This window comes from Neofelis nebulosa, chromosome 1, assembly GCF_028018385.1.
Source record: "Neofelis nebulosa isolate mNeoNeb1 chromosome 1, mNeoNeb1.pri, whole genome shotgun sequence".
Lineage (NCBI taxonomy): Eukaryota > Metazoa > Chordata > Mammalia > Carnivora > Felidae > Neofelis > Neofelis nebulosa.
The window spans coordinates 27639403-27660185 of NC_080782.1; the positions used below are offsets into that span (position 1 = coordinate 27639403).

At 39.9% G+C, this 20783-nt stretch overlaps 1 protein-coding gene and 1 pseudogene across 2 annotated transcripts; one reads left to right on the forward strand and one right to left on the reverse strand.

The window, feature by feature from the left end:
- Positions 1 to 1680: 1680 nt before the first annotated feature.
- AMACR (alpha-methylacyl-CoA racemase) lies at positions 1681 to 19982 on the reverse strand. Of its 2 annotated transcripts, XM_058716910.1 has the most exons (5): positions 19655 to 19982; positions 16581 to 16724; positions 15419 to 15579; positions 12925 to 13111; positions 1681 to 3162 (listed from the first exon to the last, which is right to left on the reverse strand). In XM_058716910.1, exons 1-5 carry the CDS (start codon positions 19899 to 19901, stop codon positions 2753 to 2755), a joined length of 1149 nt encoding a protein of 382 aa, XP_058572893.1. In that variant the 5' UTR covers positions 19902 to 19982; the 3' UTR covers positions 1681 to 2752. The 2 variants fall into 2 exon arrangements, with proteins under 2 accessions (XP_058572893.1, XP_058572902.1); XM_058716919.1 differs by lacking the exon at positions 15419 to 15579 and having other exon boundaries at positions 3144 to 3162.
- LOC131504528 (protein SET-like) lies at positions 8151 to 9186 on the forward strand (annotated as a pseudogene).
- Positions 19983 to 20783: the final 801 nt, after the last annotated feature.

Consider the following 20783-nt stretch of genomic DNA (forward strand, 5'->3'; position numbering starts at 1 on the left):
TGCAACCAGTCACCTTATTCCATGTCATTTGATTCATCGCCATACAGTGTGTAGCACCCCATCACTTCCTACATTGTAGGATCAAAAGTGTAAATCAGTGTATATTGAACTACACATGCAAGAATAAAATTCCTATGTATTCAAGAATATAATCTGTCTTTCACTAGAATTTGCCATCTTCAATTGCCTGCTAGTCCTCCATCCTCCTTAGAGCCTCCTATTTTCTTCTCACCTACACTCTTGCCCATTTCTAAGTCTACAGTTTGTCAAAAGATAACCAAAGAGGAAGTGTACATTTTCTATACAGGGTCTTAGACTCTTCAGAAGAAAAGTATGGTCATTAACAAAATCTATTAGCCTTATTTATATACCTGTATTCTTTAAAAAGTATAAACTACAGAAACCAATTTTTTCATTCAAACATTTGGTATAAAATCAATTAATCACAGAAATCAATATTTTGAGCTAGCCCATCTGCTTATTTACAGATTTTTGCCAACTGGCTTTTATTCTTTCCCTCATTAACCCTTCAAGAGATATTTTTTGAGCACCTATTATGACAGTAGCAAAGGGGAAAAGACTTTGTTCATATCCATTAGGACAGTGGCACTCAAAGTGTGGTCTTTGAACCAGGAGCATTATAATCACCTGGAAGCTTGGCAAAAATGCAAATTCATGAGTCTTGCCTTAGACACTCTGTATTAGAATCTCTAGGGTTGGGCCTAGGAATCTGTATTTTAATGTGTCTCTAGATTATTCTCTTGTGTGTGTGCTAGAGCAACTACTCTGGGAGCTTATGACCCAGTCAAGAGTTATGTAAGCTACACTAAAAGCAATGACTATCCTTGGAGATACGTACAAAGTGCAATGGAAACCTAGGAAGGACCCCTAAGAACAAAACTAATAATTACTGAGCACCTAGGATGTTCCAGGCACATCACAGGAATTGTCTTAGATACCACAGTGATTGAGTGATATTTGAACCCAACTGATACTTGACTCAAATTTTATAATCATTGTATAAAACTGCCCTAGGGCTGAGAAACACAGGAAGTTTCACAAAGAAGGCTGTCTGAGCCAAGTCTAAATTTGCTAAATCAACAAGCTGGAGCAAAAGGGGCTAGGAGTACTGTTAGCCCTGGAAAATGTTACAGAATATGGAAAGGAATGGAAGCAAGAGAGACCATCACATAATTAGAAACTTGAGTCAGTCCAATAGAAAGTGCTGGGGAGTAGAGATGGGACTGAACAGCTAGGTAGAAGTCTTATTATAAAAAAGGGTTGATATGCTACATAAATGGATTTATATTTGTTACATAAGGAAAAGAAAAGAGAACCATTGAAGAATCTTACAGGATGAAAAGACCAGTTTGATGTGGTAAAGATTACCAGTAGAGTAACAGGATAAAAAGAAGAGGAAGAAGAAGAAGAAGAAGAAGAAGGAGGAGGAGGAGGAGGAGGAGGAGGAGGAGGAGGAGGAGGAAGAGGAGGAAGAGGAAGAGGAGGAGGAAGAGGAGGAGGAGGAGGAGGCGGCGGCGGCAGTGGTACTGGAGGTGTAAGTCAGGTAGGCAAGCAGAGCAGTGGTCCAGGAAAGAGGTAATAGGGGTCTGAATGAAGTCAGCAATGGATGTTGGGCAGAGCGGATCGGTATGGAGCCATGAAGATGAACACTGACAGCACTTCACTATTGAGATTCACTTCTTTAATAAATATTTACAAAGTTTCCACTATGAGCCAGGCACTGATCTAGGAAGTGAGGATTTAACAGTGAACAAAACCTATAAAGCCCTTCCTAAAGCTTCCATTCTAGTGTGCACTGGTTAAGAGATAGTTGGTTAAGAGGGCTGGGGTTAATCAGTATAATGTCAGTAATAATACACGAGGTGAAGAAAAATGAAACGGGAGAGGGGAAAGAAAGTGATAAAGTGGCTGCCATTTTAGGGAGGGGTCAGGAAAGGGTACTCCCTAAGGTGACATTTGGGCAGTGGCCTGAATGAAGTGAGGGGTAAGCCATGGGCACACTGGGGGCAGAGGCAGATGTGATGGGAATTGAGGCCAGAAACCTGTAAGAGGAGGAAGAGTCTAGCAGGATTGTCTGATGGTGGCAATTTACTAAGAGACATGGTAGGTGATGCTAAGAGGCAGCCACACAGAGCCGGGCTCTAGTCCTGTGGTCTAGCTGGACAGTGGGGGTTATCTGAAGGAAACATCAAGAACGTTTTCTAAAATTACAATTCAAAGAGGCTGGCTGAAAGATTTTCTTACCACATTAAAAGGATCAGACTTTTCTAAGGACTTCATTTTGGTAAATAGTAGAGCCAACGTTATTTAAATGAGTCACAAATTGCTTTTTAAGTGCTATTTCAAGGACTTTCTTGAAAACTTTTCAGAAACTTAAAAGCAGAAGTAAACTTTAGGGGGGAAAGGCTTTATTTAATAAAAACCATTATATTCATCCATTGAAAGTATATTATTCATATCTTAATATTAAAAATATAATCTATCAAGTAAATTGAAAAGCAGAAAAACTGCCACAATTTAATATTAGTAAACTAAAAACATTCCTAAATCAATAATCATGTTAACCATTTTCAGAATTCAATCATTACTGTGTACTCACAGTCTTGTTTCTTGATTAGAACAGCTGGTCTACCAGGATGATGTTCCTTCGTGTTTCTGTGCACACAATTTTATGTATTATCCCACACTGAACATGTAATATTCAATTCACTTGAGCTGTGAGGCCTGGAATTTAGAGATTAGCTCGTGGCTTATTAATTTCAATGATTTTATCTGAGGTAAGCTGATTGATCTCTACCTGACTGAACCCAAACTCTTGAAGTATCTCTTCAGTATGTTCTCCTACAAAAGGATCCCTCTTGGAAGAAGGGAGAGCGGGGGTGTCTGACAGCAGAGGTGCAGGGCGGGGACTCACACTCTGCTCCTCATCAGTGATAAATGAGCCTCGTTCTTTGTTATGATCATGCTGGGTGACCTCTTCAAACGTCAGAACTGGAGTCACACACGCATCTGTGCCATCGAAGATCTGACACCACTCTTCTTTGGTCTTCTTTGCAAATACCTCTGCGAACCTCCTCTTCATTTCTGGCCAATCAGTCACGCTCATTTGATTAGGAAGCTCATCAGACTTTAGTCCAAGTCCTGAGAATAAAAACACAATTTCTTAAATTATTATGCTTTGGGTGGAGTGGTTATAGTCAATAAAATGAGTTTTGACCTCACCATAGTGTCCCAAATAGGGTGTCTTTAAGGGTTTCTCAGATGGGTCAAGAGACACAATTCAAACTCAACTTGGAGCCAGTAGCCGGAAAGGGCAAAGGTAATAGGGTAGCAAGACTGAAAACAGACTTCCTACTGCCAAGATTTTATTATTTACATTTCACCAAAAGTAGTCTATCTGTAAAGGTCTAGTTTCCAGAAATTGATTTTTCCCTGAGTAGGTTTTCAAAAAGAAATTTCCTCAAGATGTTATTATCTGTCATACTGATTTCAAATAACCCCACATTTTATATAGTGTTCCCAAACCCTACGAAATATAAAATTTAAACAACTTTACACATGACTACCCCAGTTTTTAAGGAAGAAGCCTGAAGATAAATGATTAAATTCAAGATTGCAATTTAACATGTAATATTCATCTCCTTTTATTTTGGACAAATAAAAGAGCTCTAGTCAAGCAGTGATATTTGACTCATTACCCTCTTACAAAACTGCTGTGAACTAGGAACAAAGGATTTGTAAGGTACTCAAAGACCCATGCAAAAAATTGTTCCTACAGCAAACAGGACAGAAAGTGGTCAACCAGTCAAATCATGAACGGGGCACACAGACTTTTGTGTCAAGCATGAAGGGGATCATGAAAAGCTCATCAACACATAGTGGAGAGAAAATGAAAGCATTCAGCTGGGGATTTAACAGAAAGGACGGCTTCTCGGCCCAGGACCTGCTCACTGCTTCCTTTATTAACTACAAGCACCTACCCCTGCAGACACACCTGAACTCCAGTGCTGATTAAATTATACCCCAAAAGCTCCTTTACTAGAGTTTGGTGTAAATGTCATTTTCTATTCCCACAAGGAAGAGGGTTTTTAAATGTGGATCTTAGAGTGGAATAATCATGAAAGGACCTTCGTATGCATGTGATTTTGCAGAAGTTCAGTCAAGTTAATCTAATAATTCTCACTTTTGTCATCCTTTCCTTCCCTATCATGTAGAAGAACGATGACTAATTAATTGCATGTAAGCTGCTTTGAAGAAGAAAATCCCTATAAAGGAAAGTAGATATGAATACTGCAGGCCCTTCTTAGGGTTTTGGGATATATAAGGAAATAAGGAGAACTCACATAGTTCTGGATAGTTGTGAAAAGACACCTGTGGGATAAACAAGTAAATTTTCCTCTGACCCATTCATATACGAGGAAAAACACTGAGCCATTACTTCAGCTTTATCACTATAATCTACACACACACAAAAATGTTCCTAAGGATGTCTTTTACTTTTCTTCTTTTTCCTGACTACCCCAAACTCTGTGACTGAAAAACAAAGTGTCCAGTTAGCCAAAAAATAATGATTTAGATCATAGCTACTGTTATAAATATCTTTGCATGCTTTTCAGTTTTTTTTTAATCAGAATGTGATCAGAATCATAATACTAAATAAAATTGGATCTCCCTGATAAAAGACATTATAAACAGACTAAATAAAATATGCTCTCCCTGTAACAGACATTATATTTGAGATTAATGGTCTCACAGGTTAAAGTTTGTATACTGGAAAAAATACTAGAAATCAAAAGACTCTAGCTCCTACCCCTAATTCTGACACCCTAGCTTTTCCACTGTCTTATTATCCTTTCTCAGCCCATAGTTTCCTATCCTGCCCATGACTCTGATCAAGGCCACAGGACTAACCACCAGTGGTTTAGGATAGGCTGTTTCTTGTGCTCTTGACATTCCTGTATGGAACTCTAAAACCACTCCCCTACATGAATATAATTGTAGATTGCAGCTAGTTTTTATAGCATAATCAATTATTAAATTTAAACAGACTTTTAAGGACTGGCCTGTAGACTCAGACTATTTAAAACCTGGGAAAGTATGTTTTGATTTCCAAAAAGTGATCTTATATATACATGTAACACATACACATACATACACACAATTACACAAAATACTTATTATTTTAAGTACATGCCATAAACTTTACTGCTCTGTAACACAATATTAGGCATATATTAAACAGTTAAAAATTCATGTTGTAAGTATGCAATGATACATGTACAAAGATTAATGTTTATTAGTAAATAATAAATATTTGTTACAATGCAAAGCTGTGGAAAAAACGTAAATGAACTTGAATAAGGAAACATTCAAATTTTAGTACAGGCGTACCATACAGTTTCATATGGCTGCTAGGTATATCATGAGGGTGCAGAATTTTTGTATTGCCAAGAAAGGACATCTTTAGTATACTGTTGAATACAAAAAGACAGCTATTAATTGTAAGTTTGGATAATTTTATATTATATATAAATACAATTTATAAATAAATAAAACAACCGTGTTGGTATGTGCACAGAAAAAGTTCTTGAAAGCCACATCCCAAACTTCCCCCAAGTGAAAGAACAAGAGAGAATTTTTACTTCTTTACAAATTCTGTATTACATTCTTTTCTAAAACACATATTATTTTGAATTACTTTTAATCTTTTAAAAATTGTGGTAGCATAAAATTTATAGTAATTCTATTTAATTTTTTGAGGACCTGCCGTATTACATTCCCACTAGTAATGCACAGGGGGTTGCAGTTTCCTCACAACCTTGACAACACTCGTTATTGTCTGCTTTTCTTTTAGTAAGATTTTGAAATTTTAAAACAACTTAAAAATTCTCTACTACTTATCTGAATATACTTGTAAGTGTCTTGTTATCTCAAAACGTCATGAAATTCTCTGTATTTACAGATTTTTTTTGCCCCAGAAAGCAGCAGACACACAGTATGGTAGAATTTTTACCTTATAAAAACCTTGTGTATTATGTTAAGATTAAAGTATGGTCTCAAAGATCTCAAATATAAGATAAAATGAATAAGGTAATAAAATCAGTCTAGATGTGGCAGCTTGTCCAGCTGGGCCTGAGAGAGAAGTAATGTATATGTGATTAATAAAAGTAGTATTTTTGTAAATAAATCTTGTGAAAGAAAGAAAATGCTGTGGCATTTTGGCATGGACTATATAGATTCACCAAAGCTGGCTTAACATGTTAAGCCGGCCTGAAGCACAAACCACCTGTCAGCCAAGGATCCCTCGTGAACTTTGAACGGAGAGAGGAGGTTAAGGACACCATACAAGGCTGTGGATACAAAGACAGGAGGCTGTAAAAAATCAGAGTGGTTACAGAGTTTAGACTTAGAAAGAGAAAGCCCAGGAGAAAGTGGTCAGAAGATGAAGGGCTGGAGCAATCAGCCTGCTAGAATAATGTCTCGTTTCATTTTCAGTATTTCCAGAAAAACTCACTCCTTGTGGTGGAGTGTGGATGTTAGAAATGATCATTCCAAACACATATGTTTTAAGATAACAATAAGACATGCCAAGGAGGGAAGTTAACTTCTGGAATGGCAGAGCAAGAACCTTCAGAAACCTGTTCTTGCATAAAAGCAACAGAACCCTGGCACAAACTGTCAGAATGAACTTTTTTGTAACTCTGGAAATTAGAAGTTTACAACAATCCAAAGAGCATTTATTTAGGAAAAACAACTGCATCTCATAAGATCAGTAAGCCTTGTGGTATTATAACTTGCACTAATTTCTCCCTCTCTCCCCAGCTCTGTGGTAGTCATGAAAACCAACAGGCTCTCAGTCACAGCTCTGTAAAACAACTAGCAGGATAACAGCCACTGCAGGACGGAAATGAGTTGAGAGCTTCCCCCAAATCCCATCCCCCAAGAACTGCCATTTGTCTAGCAGCTCCCTGAAAGGCTCCATTCTCATGGCTTGTCTTTATTTGATCTGACTTGGAGCTCACAATGCCTTATTTCTGGAACACTGTTAACATTTATCAAAAAAAAAAAAAAAAATCAGTGACAACTATTTAATATCATAGCTATCTGAGGTGGCATTCCCTGTTGGGATAAAAAGAAGCTGACAAATAAAAGAAAAAAAGTGGGGAATAGGATGTTCATGGGGGGCTTTGAAATGCTCCAACATATTTCCGGGAATTTAGAAGGCACATATATAGGGCTATGAGTATGCCCAGGAAAGATCTGAGAAGGTCCTAATCTTTCACCTCTGGCTGACCCTGAGTCTGTACAAGCAAGAAGTAAAGACACAGAAAAGGATGGGAAATTTATTGGTTCAAGGCATTTAAGGACATCTCTATCCAATTATTACCTGATGACCAAGCTAACCAAACAGACTTCTGTGACTGCACATACCAAAGAACACAGATTTAGTCCAAGAAAGTCATTACATAAACAAATAGCAGCAATAATAAATCCAGGATAGGGGAGAGAGAAGGGAAGTGAAGACCTGATTTCCCAAGTGGTCATTTTACATCATTTCAAATATCCAATTTCAACAAAACTTGTGAGACATGCAAAGAAGGAAGCAAATGTGGCCCTTACACAAGACAAAAAGGAATCAACAGAAACTGTCCCTGAAAAAATCCAGATACTGGACTTACTAGACAAAGACTTTAAATCAACTAGTTATTTTAAATATATTCAAAGCACTGAATGAAACCATGTCTGAAAAGTTCAACAAAATTTGAGAATGATGTTTAATCAAAGAGAATATCAATAAAGAGTTAGATTGTTAAAAAAGAAGCCAAATAGAAATTCTGGAATTGAAAAGTATATAACAAATAAAACTTTCATTAGAAGGACTCAGCAAGGGGCACCTGGGTGGCTCAGTTGGTTGAGCGTCCAACTTTGGCTCAGGTCATGATCTCGCGGTCCGTGAGTTCAAGCCCCACGTTGGGCTCTGTGCTGACAGCTCAGAGCCTGGAGCCTGTTTCAGATTCTGTGTCTCCCTCTCTTGCTGTGCCCCTCCCTCATTCATGCTCTGTCTCTCTTTCTCTCAAGCATAAATAAAACATTAAAAAAAATTTTTTTTAAAAAGAAGGACTCAGCAATAGACATGAACTGACAAGAGAAAGAATCAGCAAACTCAAAAAGAGGTATACTGAGGAAAGAAAGAAAAGACAATAACAAAAAGAGAATAAAGAAAAATGAACAGAACCTCAGAGACCTGTAGGACACCATCAAGAATACCAAAATATGGAGTCATCAGAGCTTCTTCCAGACATGCGTCTTCCCTTGTTTCCTGGACTCTCTTCACAGCATGGCCCCCAAATGCCAGTCTTCACTCTCACCTCAAATGAAGAAACTGAGACTGCCTCCTGCCTCCAAGCCAGAGGAGACAGCACCCTCTCAACCCCTGCCAAAGGGAGAACAAGAACAGCCAACAACTGAACATCCTGATGAAGTACAAATGGAACAGACAGACTTAATGAATAAGCCAGTGAGAAGACTTTGAAAGTAGAACATAAATATAAGAAACTCTGCCAACCATTTTTTCAGAAGTTGGAATCGACTGCCAAAATCCCACAAGGGGGTAACAACCTTTGTCAACCACCCACAAGTGTCTGCACTGCTTGGGAAGGAAGATGAAGAGGCACTACATTACTTGACAAGAGGTGAAGTGACAGCATTTGAAGATATTAAATCAAGTTACAGGATAGATTTTTATTTTGATGAAAACCCTTACTTTGAAAATAAAGGTCTCTCCAAAGAATTTCATCTGAATGAGAGTGGTGATCCATCTTCAAAAGCTACTGAAATCAGACGGAAATCTTGAAAGGATGTGATGAAATGTCCAAGTCAAATGCAGAAGAAAGCCAGCGGAAAGAGACAGCATGAGGAACCAGAAAGCTTCTTCACCTGGTTTCCTGACCATTCTGATGCAGGTGCAGATGAGTTAGGAGATGTCATCAAAGAGGATATTTGATCAAATTCATTCAAGTACTACTTGGTTCCCAATATGGATGATGAAGATGGGAACGGAGAAGGAGGGGGAGGGGGGGAAAGACTGGAAGATACTGATGAATAAGGAGATGAGATGAAGGTGATGGAGACGACGACGAGAGGGAGGAAGGGGAAGATGACTAATGGAACACTAACAGGTTCCAACCTTCCTTTTGGGATTTTCTCCAGTCCCTGGGAGCAAGTTGCAGTCCTTCCCCCCACCCCTACCTTAGCTCATTTGTCCTGTTTTTTTGAAGTCTCTTTTCTCTCCCATTACACCATGGTTTTCAACTTATTTGGCGGGGAAATACCATGAGCAGAATACAGTGGGAAAAGAATCTCTACCCCTTTCTCTTTGACATTCAATTTTTATCCCTTCCTGTCCCAACAAAAACTTAATGGAATCAAAGCTACTGTGCTCTGTGGGAAAAAAAGAAAAATTTTCTACTCCCTTAGCTCTGCTGGAAGCTGGAAGGTGGTAGGCCCCTGTGTAGTAGTACATAGAATTCTAGCTTTTTCCCTCCTTTCTCTATTGGGCTCAGAGATTACTCTGTGTCTGTATATGAATGTGGAAGGTTAGCATTTACCAACATTTATCTGCCTACTTCCTCCTGTTTAAAAAAAAGAAAAAAGAAATTTAAAAAATGGGGTTATAGAAGGTCAGCAAAGGGTGAGTTTGAGATGTTTGGGTGAGCCTTTTGACAACATGGCTTCTCCGCTGGCATGTTTAATTATGATGCTTAACGGACATCTTTGCAGTTTTAGATGACATTTTTAAAATAAAATTCTCTCCTAATGATAACTTGAGCCCTGCCACTTGAGGGGAGAATCAGAAGAACCTGTAGGATCTTATCTGAAATTGACATTGTCTATTGTAATTTTGTTCCTGTTTATTTTTAATTTTTCTTTCTGCTTCACTGGAAAGGAAAGATGATGCTCAATTTTAAATGGTAAAGTCCACAAGCTGTTTTGTTACAAGAAAGCTAAATGTGTACATACACACACACAAATACCAACATATGCATTAAGAGAGTCTCACAAGCAGAGACAGAAAAAAGGCAGAGAAAATCCTAGAAGAAAAAATGTCTGAAAAATTCCCAAATTTGATGAAAAACAAATTACTTGCACATGCAAGAATCTCAAGGAAATCAAGCAAGATAAACTCAGAGATCCACGCTTAGAAGAAAAATGAGCTCAGTGAGGTTGCAGGAAATAAGATCAATATACAAAAGTAACTACTTACTATGTATTTCTATACACTAATAACGAACAATACAAAAATGTACCATTTACAATTGCATCAAAAATAATAAAATTCTTCTATAAATTTAGCAGAATAAGTGCAGGTGTGTGCACTGAAAATTACAAAGTATCATTGAAAAAATTCTAGACCTCTATAAATGAAAAGCATCATACATGTTCATGGGTATTAAGGCTTAATACTGGTAAGATGGCAATACTCCCCAGACTGATGCACAATTCAGCACAACCCTTATCAAAATCCCAGCTGCCTTTTTTGCAGAAATTGGCAAGATGATTCTAAAATACATATGGAGGGGCCCCTGGGTGGCTCAGTCGGTTAGGCGTCCAACTTCACTTCATGTCATAATCTCGTGGTTCATGGGTTCAAGCCCCGTGACAGGCTCTGTGCAGATTGCTCAGAGCCTGGAGCCTGCTTCAGATTCTGTGTCTCCCTCTCTCTCTACCCTTCCCTGACTCACACTCTGTCTCTCTCTCTCTCTCAATAATAATAAGCATTAAAAACAATACATATGGAAATGGAAGGGACCCCAAATAGTCAATCTTAAAAAAGAACAAAATTGGAAGACTCACACTTCCTAATTTCAAACCTACTACAAAGCTACAATGATCAATACAGTGTGGTACTGACATAAGGGTAGACATGTACATCAATGGAAGAGAACTGAGTCCAAAAAGAAACCCTTACAATTATGGCCAACTGATTTTCAACAAAGACACCAAAACCATTCAATGGAGAAAGAATAGTCTTTTTGACAAACAGTGCTGGGAAAACTGGATAGCCATATGCAAAACAATGAAGTTGGACCCCTACCTCACCCCATACAAAAAAACTAATCATAATTTAACAGAGACCTAAATGTGGATGTTGAAACTATACAAATTTTAAAAGAAAAAACAGGAGTGAGACCGTAAAATTGGGAGTTCTCTGAATAATTTCTATGTAATATTTACTAAAGGCTAAGTATAAAAATGTGCTAATAGATCTTACATATGTTATTAGAACTCAACAATAGCTGTAGCAATTGTTTAGAACTCAAACTAACATTTGTTTTCTTTTTCTGTTGATTTATTTTTGAGCAAGAAAGAGACTGAGCGCAAGCTGGGGAGGGCTAGAGAGAGAGGAAGACACAGAATCTGAAGCAGGCTCCAGGCTCCAAGCTGTCAGCACAGAGCCTGACAAGGGGTTCGAACTCACAAACCATGAGATCATGACCTGAGACGAAGTCAGATGCTTAACCAGCTGAGCCACTCAGCCTCTCCTAACAAAATTTTTTCAATGAGTTTATTTTACCATTGTCATTTAGAATTGCCTGTGAATGATGATGACAAAAAGCTGACTGATGGGCACCTGGGTGGCTCAGTCCGTTGAGTGTCTGACTCTTGATTTTGGCTTAGGTCATGATCCTAGGGGCATGGATTGTGCCCTGTGTTGGGCTTTGTGCTGAACACGCAGCCTGCTTAAGATTCTCTCTCCCTCTCCCCTTCTGCCCCTCTTCCCTACTCACACTCTGTCTAAAAAAACAAAAACAAAAACGACTGAAGTTTAGTCAATTTTATTATTACGTTTAAATTCTCTATAGACAATGCATAAATATACAAGATTTATGTCAGGTACAAACTTCACCTGCTATATCCCTCCTGCCTTCTAAGGCCCTGCACCACCGAGGAAAGGGTGTTGATCCCTCTGTGTTCAGCCCCTCATTATAGCATTGTTCTGTCCCTAATTTTGAATTAATACCTTCCATTCTTAGTTTTAATTTTGGAACAGAAAGACTTTTATGATCTACATAAACCATTTTGTTGTTTGTTTTTCCAACTATATTTAAGTTAGTGAAGTTAATATTGTTGATCATAAAACGCTTTCTGATGCTAGCAAAAAACAATGATTTCAGCTATATGCAAACAACTTTGAGTAGTATATTGTATCTGAAAAACTACGAAACACAATGAGACTCCAACCGTGAAGTTGAAAAGACAGACACACCATGACCAGCTTGTCATACCTCTTCAATGTATATTCTAAAACTTCTTAGCTATTCATTTACCTGTAAAGTAAACTTCAAATTCAAACATGTTACAGGAACAAAATGTTAGTCTGATTGTTTAATTAGAGAAGAAGAGATCGCAAATTCTCCTGCTAACTTGTGGCCACATGCAAATGAGACAAGAATCTGCAAGAAAGGTAAACTGTAGAAGCATCAAGTGATAATAACATATTCCAACAGAATCTTATTCACCAAAGTCACTCTGTGCTCTGGCACCCCATGGGGGCATCTATCAAGGAATAAGAACTGGCAGAACCAGCACATCATTTCTGAGAATAAGACATGGGCACGCAAGGGCAACATAAATATCTAACACTGCTGAGTATGAAATGTAACAAAAAATTGAACTCGCATAAAATGGATTATTTTTTAAAACTCTGAGCTATTTTATAGACTTATGAAAGTATCTGTCAATTTAAACATAAGGGAAATGCCCCACAATATAATTGTAATTATAAACATAAAGTGGATATATAATAAAAGACATAATGAATTTAAAAGGCCTAAAATCGAGGTTAAAGAACACCCACAAGAAAAGGGGAGGGAGCAGAAGAGGCACAGGAATATTACTTACCTTTGATTAGCAGCTTGTAGAACTGGGGTTCTATTGCTCCCACAGCCATGAAGCCCCCATCTGCTGTCCTGTAGGTTGTGTAGAAAGGTGCTCCACCATCTAGCATGTTCTGTCCTCGAGGTCGTTCCCACAGTCCTACTTGTTGAGATTTCCACAGAAAAGAACTTAGGTATGCCGTTCCTTCCACCTTTGGAAAAGAAACAGTATACAATATGAATCCAGACATTTAAACTATAAAACAACAATTAATTTCCACTTAGTTTTTTTTTTTAACATTTGTGTAACAATGTTTCTTAGAGTACAGGAAGACTGTATCTAATTACACAACTTCTTGATATTTCAAGAAAGTGTGTTAGAACAGGTTTATGATAGAGGGTTTCTCCACTATTCAGTTCAGAAAATACAGTTCATTAAAGACTTAGAAGGAACTACTTTTGTTGTTCTTTTCAAATAAGACTGCCAAATGTTGATAATGTTTGAAGCCAAGTGAGGGTACACGGAAGCTCATTATATATTCTCTCCATAATTATATACATTAAAAACTTTCAGGATAGGGGCACCTGGGTGGCTCAGTCGGTTGAGCCTCTGACTCTTGATCTCATGGTTTGTGAGTTCAAGCTCTATGTAAAGCTCTGCACTGACAGTGTGGAGCCTGCTTGGGATTCCCCCCTCTCTCTGCCTCTCCCCCATTCGCTTTCTCTCTCTCAATAAATAAACTTAAAAATATATAAAAAATAAATAAACTCTTGAGGTCTCTACTGACACCTGACCCTCTGACCATTCCTTTTTTTTTCCTTTTAGCACTTTCTTTATCTTTCGTTTCCATGGAAACACTCCTCAGTTCTCCACTTTGCTCTCCTTATGCCCTGACTTCTCAACTGCCCACTCTTCAAATATGGTGCTCTGTCCCCTTCCTTAGAGGACCACACGGTCTCATGTGGCTTCCAAATGACAATAAAACCTGTTTCTAGTCTCTAACTTCGAGTACTCACTCTGTCTGGATATCTGAAAGAGACTTCCAACTTGAAATGACCCAAACTGAATTCTTCTTATCATACAAGAATAACAACAACAATAATAATACCAAGTTCTTACATAGCACCTCCTCTATGCCAGGCATTGTTTACACACTGAACAAGGCATCAATTCGCTTAGTTCTCTAACAATGCTATGAGGCAGGTACCATTACTGTCTCCATTTTACAAAGAAGAAGCCGAGGCACAGGGAGGTAAGTAACTCACCCAAGTCCCAGAACCAGTCAGTGGCAGAGCTGGGGTGGAGGAAACAGGTGCCAGAATCCGTGCTCTTAACCACTGACCCATACTGCCTCTTCCATTGGCAGTCCGCCCCCAAGGTGCCAGTGATGCCATCCACCAGGTCATCCAAGCCAGAAACACGGGAGCCACCCTTGACTCCTCGCTCCCCCTTTACTGCCAACGCGTCACCAGATCCTGGCAATTTTATGTCTCCAATAGCCCTCAGATCCAGACCTGTTCCACCATCAATGACTTTAGTACTTGCTCATATCTCCCAGCAACAACCCAGTAACTGTCCCTCTGCCTCCAGTCTTGTCTTCCTCAAACCCATCTTCCTTCTCCCTCCAAAGATCTGTCCAAATGCAAATACATACGTAGAATGCTGGATTGGGCTCTTATCAACTGGCTGTGAGAACTTGGGCAAATTTCTATGCTTCAGTTTCTCCTTTCTTCAAATAAAGTATTCCAACTGGAACTGGTGTTTTGAGGATTAGGAGAAATCGCACAGGGAAATCGCCTAGCATAACGCAAGGCACGTACTCAGTGCGTGACAGTGAAAAAACTGAAGCTTCGTGATGTTGGAGTCTCCCCTGCAAACTGTAACAGGAAAGTCTAGACTGGCCCAATTTTACTCTAGCACCCTTAAGAATCTTCTCTGTCTGCTAAGGGGGACTTCCTTCCCGAGCCCAGTTTTTAATGAAGATTGCTTGAAAACTGTATTCTAGGGGCGCCTGGGTGGCGCAGTCGGTTAAGCGTCCGACTTCAGCCAGGTCACGATCTCGCAGTCCGTGAGTTCGAGCCCCGCGTCAGGCTCTGGGCTGATGGCTCGGAGCCTGGAGCCTGTTTCCGATTCTGTGTCTCCCTCTCTCTCTGCCCCTCCCCCGTTCATGCTCTGTCTCTCTCTGTCCCAAAAATAAAAAAAAAAAAAAAAAAAAAAGTTGAAAAAAAAAAAAAAAAAGAAAACTGTATTCTAAGCACAAGAAATGGCAGGCGAAGATTGTTGAAACCAACGCAGGAATCAGATGAGTCATGAAAAGTTTAGGAAACTGATTCTACAAACAAGATACTCAATGAAAGGATATGAGGCTATTAAAAAAAAAAAAAAAAAGGATATCCTGGATAATTTGGATTCAAACTTCAAATCTCATTTATCTCTTATTCACAAAACAATCTGAGGCAGCCGCCTATCATACTTAGAACAACTGGTAGGCTTATCACCTCCCCCAGTTAACACTTACCATGCTGGCATCAATGACCTGACCTTTGCCAGAGCGTGTGCGTTGAAAAAGAGCCAACAAGATGCCCAGTGTGCATATGAGGCCACCACCACCAAAGTCAGCCAGGAGATTCAGCGGTGCATATGGATTCTCACCACTTCTGCCAATCTTTGACAGAATACCTACATAATTTAAAGAAATCAAGGAACACGAAATGTAAATTTAATGTCACTTTTAAATAGATACATGAACATCTTACGAGGAATAACCAATCATTCTAGTTGCCGACATGGTGAAAACCGGTACATGATGCTTTTCCAAATCTAAACCTAGTCAGCATATTTATAAACAGGCTTTTCCCCCGACAAGGCTCCTTGTTTTGTTTTGTTGTTGTTTTCTCTCTAAAACTTTATTCCAACTAACACTTTCAGAATTTTATTGCTAAGTTTTTACTCACTGAGTTTCGAGGAAAAAATTATTGTTAGCAATTTAGATTATGGCTTACCAACAGTTATGACCCACTTTCAGTCTTATTAGAGATGCAAGAAAATAATCAAACACAAGAAAAAATAAAGTAATTCTATTTTTAAATAGATGGAAAAAACAATTCTACCCACACTCTTATCCTCAATCTTTAAATGTGTACTCACAGGAAATTTGAGGCCTTTATTCAACAACACACAATTTCTTAGAATTCTAGGATCAGGCCATTCTAAGACATGTTCTCACAGGCAAAAATTCTAATAAAGTGACAATATGACCTGAAAGCTACAGGTATTCATAGAAGTCTAAAATGGTGACTCAGGCAATGATTCAGAATGGAGGTGGAAAGGGGAGTTCAGATCAAACTCTATCAGCATTTTAGAATTGTACAACAGCCATCCCCATTACCACCAAGGCTCTTACTTCCTGGCAGGGTCTTGCCTGAGAATTGTAGTGAGAAATGTAGTAAGTAAATGTTACTAGTGAGAGTATATTATCCCTCAAATGTGTCAAGTCAGAGGGAAAGGGGTTGGGAATAAGTGTTCTATGACAAACCAACTCTTTTCAAACCATGCTCTCCTTATTGATTCTGATAAATATTTAAATTTTCACCTTTAAAAAATTCTTTTTAGTTGGTGTAACTGTAAATCTTGACTGGGAACAAAATAAAAGGTGTAGAGAAATTATTTTGTCAACATACCTGCCAAAGCCAAATAGTTGATGTCATGGCCTGCTACCCTGCAGAATCTTCCTGACTGGCCAAATCCACTCAACCTGGCATAGATGAGCTTTGGATTCTCCCTCTGCAGAATCTCCGGGCCTAGCTGGAGTTTTTCCATAACACCTTAAGAGAAAGGGAACAAAGATTTTTTTTTTTTTTTTTTTTTTTTTTTTTTTTAAGAGGGATGAATTGAGGATAGGAACAATCCTGTCTCTGTGGCAAACATAAAATAGCACTCTTCCAAATCATACCGATAACGTTTGTTGTGGGTTTTAGCACGTTTCCAATAATTAAGGACACAGAGTAAAGCCACCATTTCTGGAATGTGTGACTTCTGCCCCCAAATCCTATTTCCTTCCAGCCCCACCTTAATTCCCTTCAGGCATATCCAAGTTCCTGCAATCCCCATAGTGGGCCATTCCTTCCTTTAGTCAGTGCCTTTATAGTTCCCCAAATACTCTCCTTAGTAATTTATTAGAAATGGCTTGTTCTCCTAGAACAGTTACCCTGGGGCTGAATTTGGTCAAAAATTCACTTTCGAAAGCCTTTAAGGTGTTTTCTTTTTCTGTGCCCCCATCATCCGCCACCTTCTACCTCACACTGTGCTTTTATGTATATATTCCATCATCTTCCCCGCAGTTTAGAAGCTCCTCTGGCAGGATTCACACCTGATCTGTTTCCATGGGTCTCTGAAGTGCCTAGCATGGGCATCTTCACAAAAAAGCTCACCAAAATGTCAGTGATAAAATTTGCTACAATACCATCTAAGAGCTCTTATGAATAAGTATAGTATTTATTGCACAAAATCCAGATAACTAGTATTTTTAACCTCGTGGGATTAAAAATAATGAAGACTATATATTTACAGTTTTGTCTTCCTAAAGCTATAGTAAATTACAGAAAACTCTAGTCTTCTACCTAAACACCAGCCACAATCCTCTCACCTGGCAGCTACATCTGTATTCACAGCTCTATTTTCCTTCTTTTTTTAAAAATTTTAAATGTTTATTTATTTTTGAGACAGAGAGAGACAGAGCATGAACGGGGGAGAGTCACAGAGAGAAGGAGACACAGAATCTGAAGCAGGCTCCAGGCTCTGAGCTGTCAGCACAGAGCCCAACGCGGGGCTCCAACCCATGGACCGCGAGATCATGACCTGAGCCAGAGTCGGATGCTTAACCGACTGAGCCACCCAGGCACCCCTCTATTTTCCTTCTAATTGCAAGATCGTGGAGTCAACCATGTCGAGCCTCTATCTTTAAATGGGGCATTATTAAATTATGATATAATCCTAATTATTAAATTATTATAATCCTCCAATCTGGCTGTGTGAATAAATGATTTAACATTTAATATGCCTGGTGCCCCACAGATATTCAATTCATTCACCAAACATTTACTGACTTCCTGCTATGTATCAGGCAAAGCTTTGGATTTGTACTTTGAGCAAGATTGCCCTGGGAGCTGAGAATGGATCCAAATTGTGCTAGACCCACACATCATCTTTAAAAAGGCTGTTACAACAGCGTGAAGGAAGCTACAGAAGCTAAGGAGGATTCCTGATAACTGAAAGCAAATGCAGTTAAGAATATTTGGAGTCATGGGCAGAGTACAAGGTTTGGATTCAGGCAGCTGGGAGGGTACTGGTTCCATTTAATGAGAAAAACAACACAGGAGGATGGGAATGCAAGCTAGTGCAGCCACTCTGGAAAACAGTATGGTGGTTCCATGAACTAAAAATAGAACTACCCTATGACCCAGCTATTGCACTACTAGGTATTTACCCAAGGGATACAGGTGTGCTGTTTGAAAGGGACACATGCACCCCCATGTTTATAACAGCATTATCAACAATAGCCAAAGTATGGAAAGAGCCCAAATGTCCCTTGATGGATGAATGGATAAAGAAGATGTGGTATATATATAAAATGGAGTATTACTCGGCAATCAAAAACAATGAAATCTTGCCATTTGCAACTACGCGGATGGAACTGGAGGGTATTATGCTAAGTGAAATTAGTCAGAGAAAAGACAAATATATGACTTCACTCATATGTGGGCTTTAAGAGACAAAACAGATGAACACAAGGGAAGGGAAAGAAAAATAATATAAAAACAGGGAGGGGGACAAAACATAAGAGACTCAAATATGGAGAACAAACTGAGGGTTGCTGGAGGGGCTGTGGGGGGTGGGGGGTGGGCTAAATGGGTAAGGGGCACTAAGGAATCTACTCCTGAAATCATTGTTGCACCATATGCTAATTTGGATGTAAATTTTAAATAAAAATTAAAAAAAAATAAAAAATAAAAAAATAAGTAACAGGAGGAGACGTTATTCTCGGAGGTAAGATAATGTGCTTGTTTTGGGATTTATGGAAGTTGCAGTGCCTGGGAGATAAGACAGCCAGTTAAGACACATGCACAGTCTGTGTATTTCAGAGGTCTATGGCTCTAAAAGACGGAGGTACGATTATCGATATGGCCATCATCTGTCTATAAAAAGGTGAAAACAGTGGGGATGGAAAAGGTGGCTCCAGGAAGCAAACTGTAAACCAAATTGAGCTGAAGCTGGAAGGAACTTGGAACACCAGGATTTACCACAGAGAATGTTAGCCTGGGTCTAGATGCTTTAGAGGGTACACCAACCCCCAAAACGGTAGAAAAACGACTATGTACCTACATGCAATTTTCCAGGAAGGCAATCTTTGGCTTTCCTTAGATTCTCACAGGATTCGGGACTCTCAAATAATTAAGACAAGCACAAATGAGTGATTAGAAACAAAGAGAATCTGGGGGAGGGGGCGAAAATGGGTATAAGGAGAACAGGGGCAACCTCAGTATCTGAGATTCCAAGTATAGATCATCTCAAGGGGGGACTGATCAACAATAGCAAAACGCGACAGAAAAATCTAGAAAGGCAGTGACAGGAAAAGGTTCTGTCGGCAACAGAGCGTAGATGTGACGGGCTCGTACGGCCCAGCCCCTCCCTTCGGCGGGGACCTTTCCGCCGCGTCTGGTCCCCCGTCGGAGCCGCAGAGGAGCCTGGGGCTCACCGTGGCGGAAGGGCTCCAGCACCACATCCGCCTGGGCGCACAGGCGCCTCAGCACCAATACCCCATCCGGCCGCTTCAGGTTCACCGCCAGCGAGCGCTTGCCCCGTGCCATGAAGCTGACGTCCCCTCTGGCGCCCGGCCGGTCCACACGCACCACCTGGGCCCCGAAGTCCGCGAGGACCATACCGCAGAACGGACCTGGGGCCAGGCCGGCCAGCTCCAACACCCGGATACCCTGCAGCGCCATGGGACTCGGCTCTCCAGGTGACGAAGTCTCAGGCGGCCCAGACCTAGCCTAGACCGCCCGGGAGGCGGGCCCCAAGCGGTCCCTCCCTCCTGCGCCTGCGCAGGGCACTCCCTCCTCCGCCGCCGCCGCCGCCGCCGCCTCCGCCGGTCTGTACATGGGGAGGATCCTGGCCCCGCCTCCTGGCTAGTCCAATAGGTGGTTTTCCTTTCCGTTGGCTGCTTTCCCTTTGAGGGGTTGCGTGCCACTGGGTTCAGGCAGGCATTCTTTGCCTCCCTCTGCAGACCTTCTGTTAGAAGTTAAAGTAAGGCTTGTTAAACATTTTAAGATTTCTTTTCTTTCTTTCTTTCTTTCTTTCTTTCTTTCTTTCTTTCTTTCTTTCTTTCTCTCTTTCTCTTTCTCCCTCCCTCCCTCCATTCTTTATTTCTTTCTCTCTCTCTTTTCTTTCTTTCTCCCTCCCTCCGTTCTTTATTTCTTTCTCTCTCCCTTTCTTCCTTCCTTCCTTCCTTTCTTTCTTTCTTTCTTTCTTTTCTTTCTTTCTTCCTTTCTTTTCTTTCTTCCTTCCTTTCTTTCCTTTTCTTTCTTTCTTTTCCTTCCTTCCTTTCTTTCCTTTTCTTTCCTTTCTTTCTCTTTCTTTTCTTTCTTTTTCTCTTTCTCTTTCTCTCTTTCTCTGTTCCTTCCTTCCTTCCTTCCTTCCTTCCTTCCTTCCTTCCTTCCTTCCTTCTTTCCATCCTTCCTTCCTTCCTTCCTTCCCAGCAAAATCTAGTCTAACCAAGCAGCACCAACAAGGAGGTGGTTAGGAGCATTCTACCCCCAGGAGTTGGGAAGAGGCTTATATACACAAAAACAAATAAATCATTGATTAGCTCTAAATAGATTAAAGTC

Coding starts and splice junctions, on each gene's coding strand:
- AMACR (XM_058716910.1), bottom strand. CDS start 19,901: ATGGCGCTGCAGGGTATCCGGGTGTTGGAGCTGGCCGGCCTGGCCCCA. Junction 16,725..19,654: donor GCTGGAGCCCTTCCGCCACG/GTGAGCCCCAGG, acceptor CTTTCTCTTAAG/GTGTTATGGAAAAACTCCAG. Junction 3,163..12,924: donor CTACAAGCTGCTAATCAAAG/GTAAGTAATATT, acceptor TTTTATTCTCAG/GACTTGGACTAAAGTCTGAT.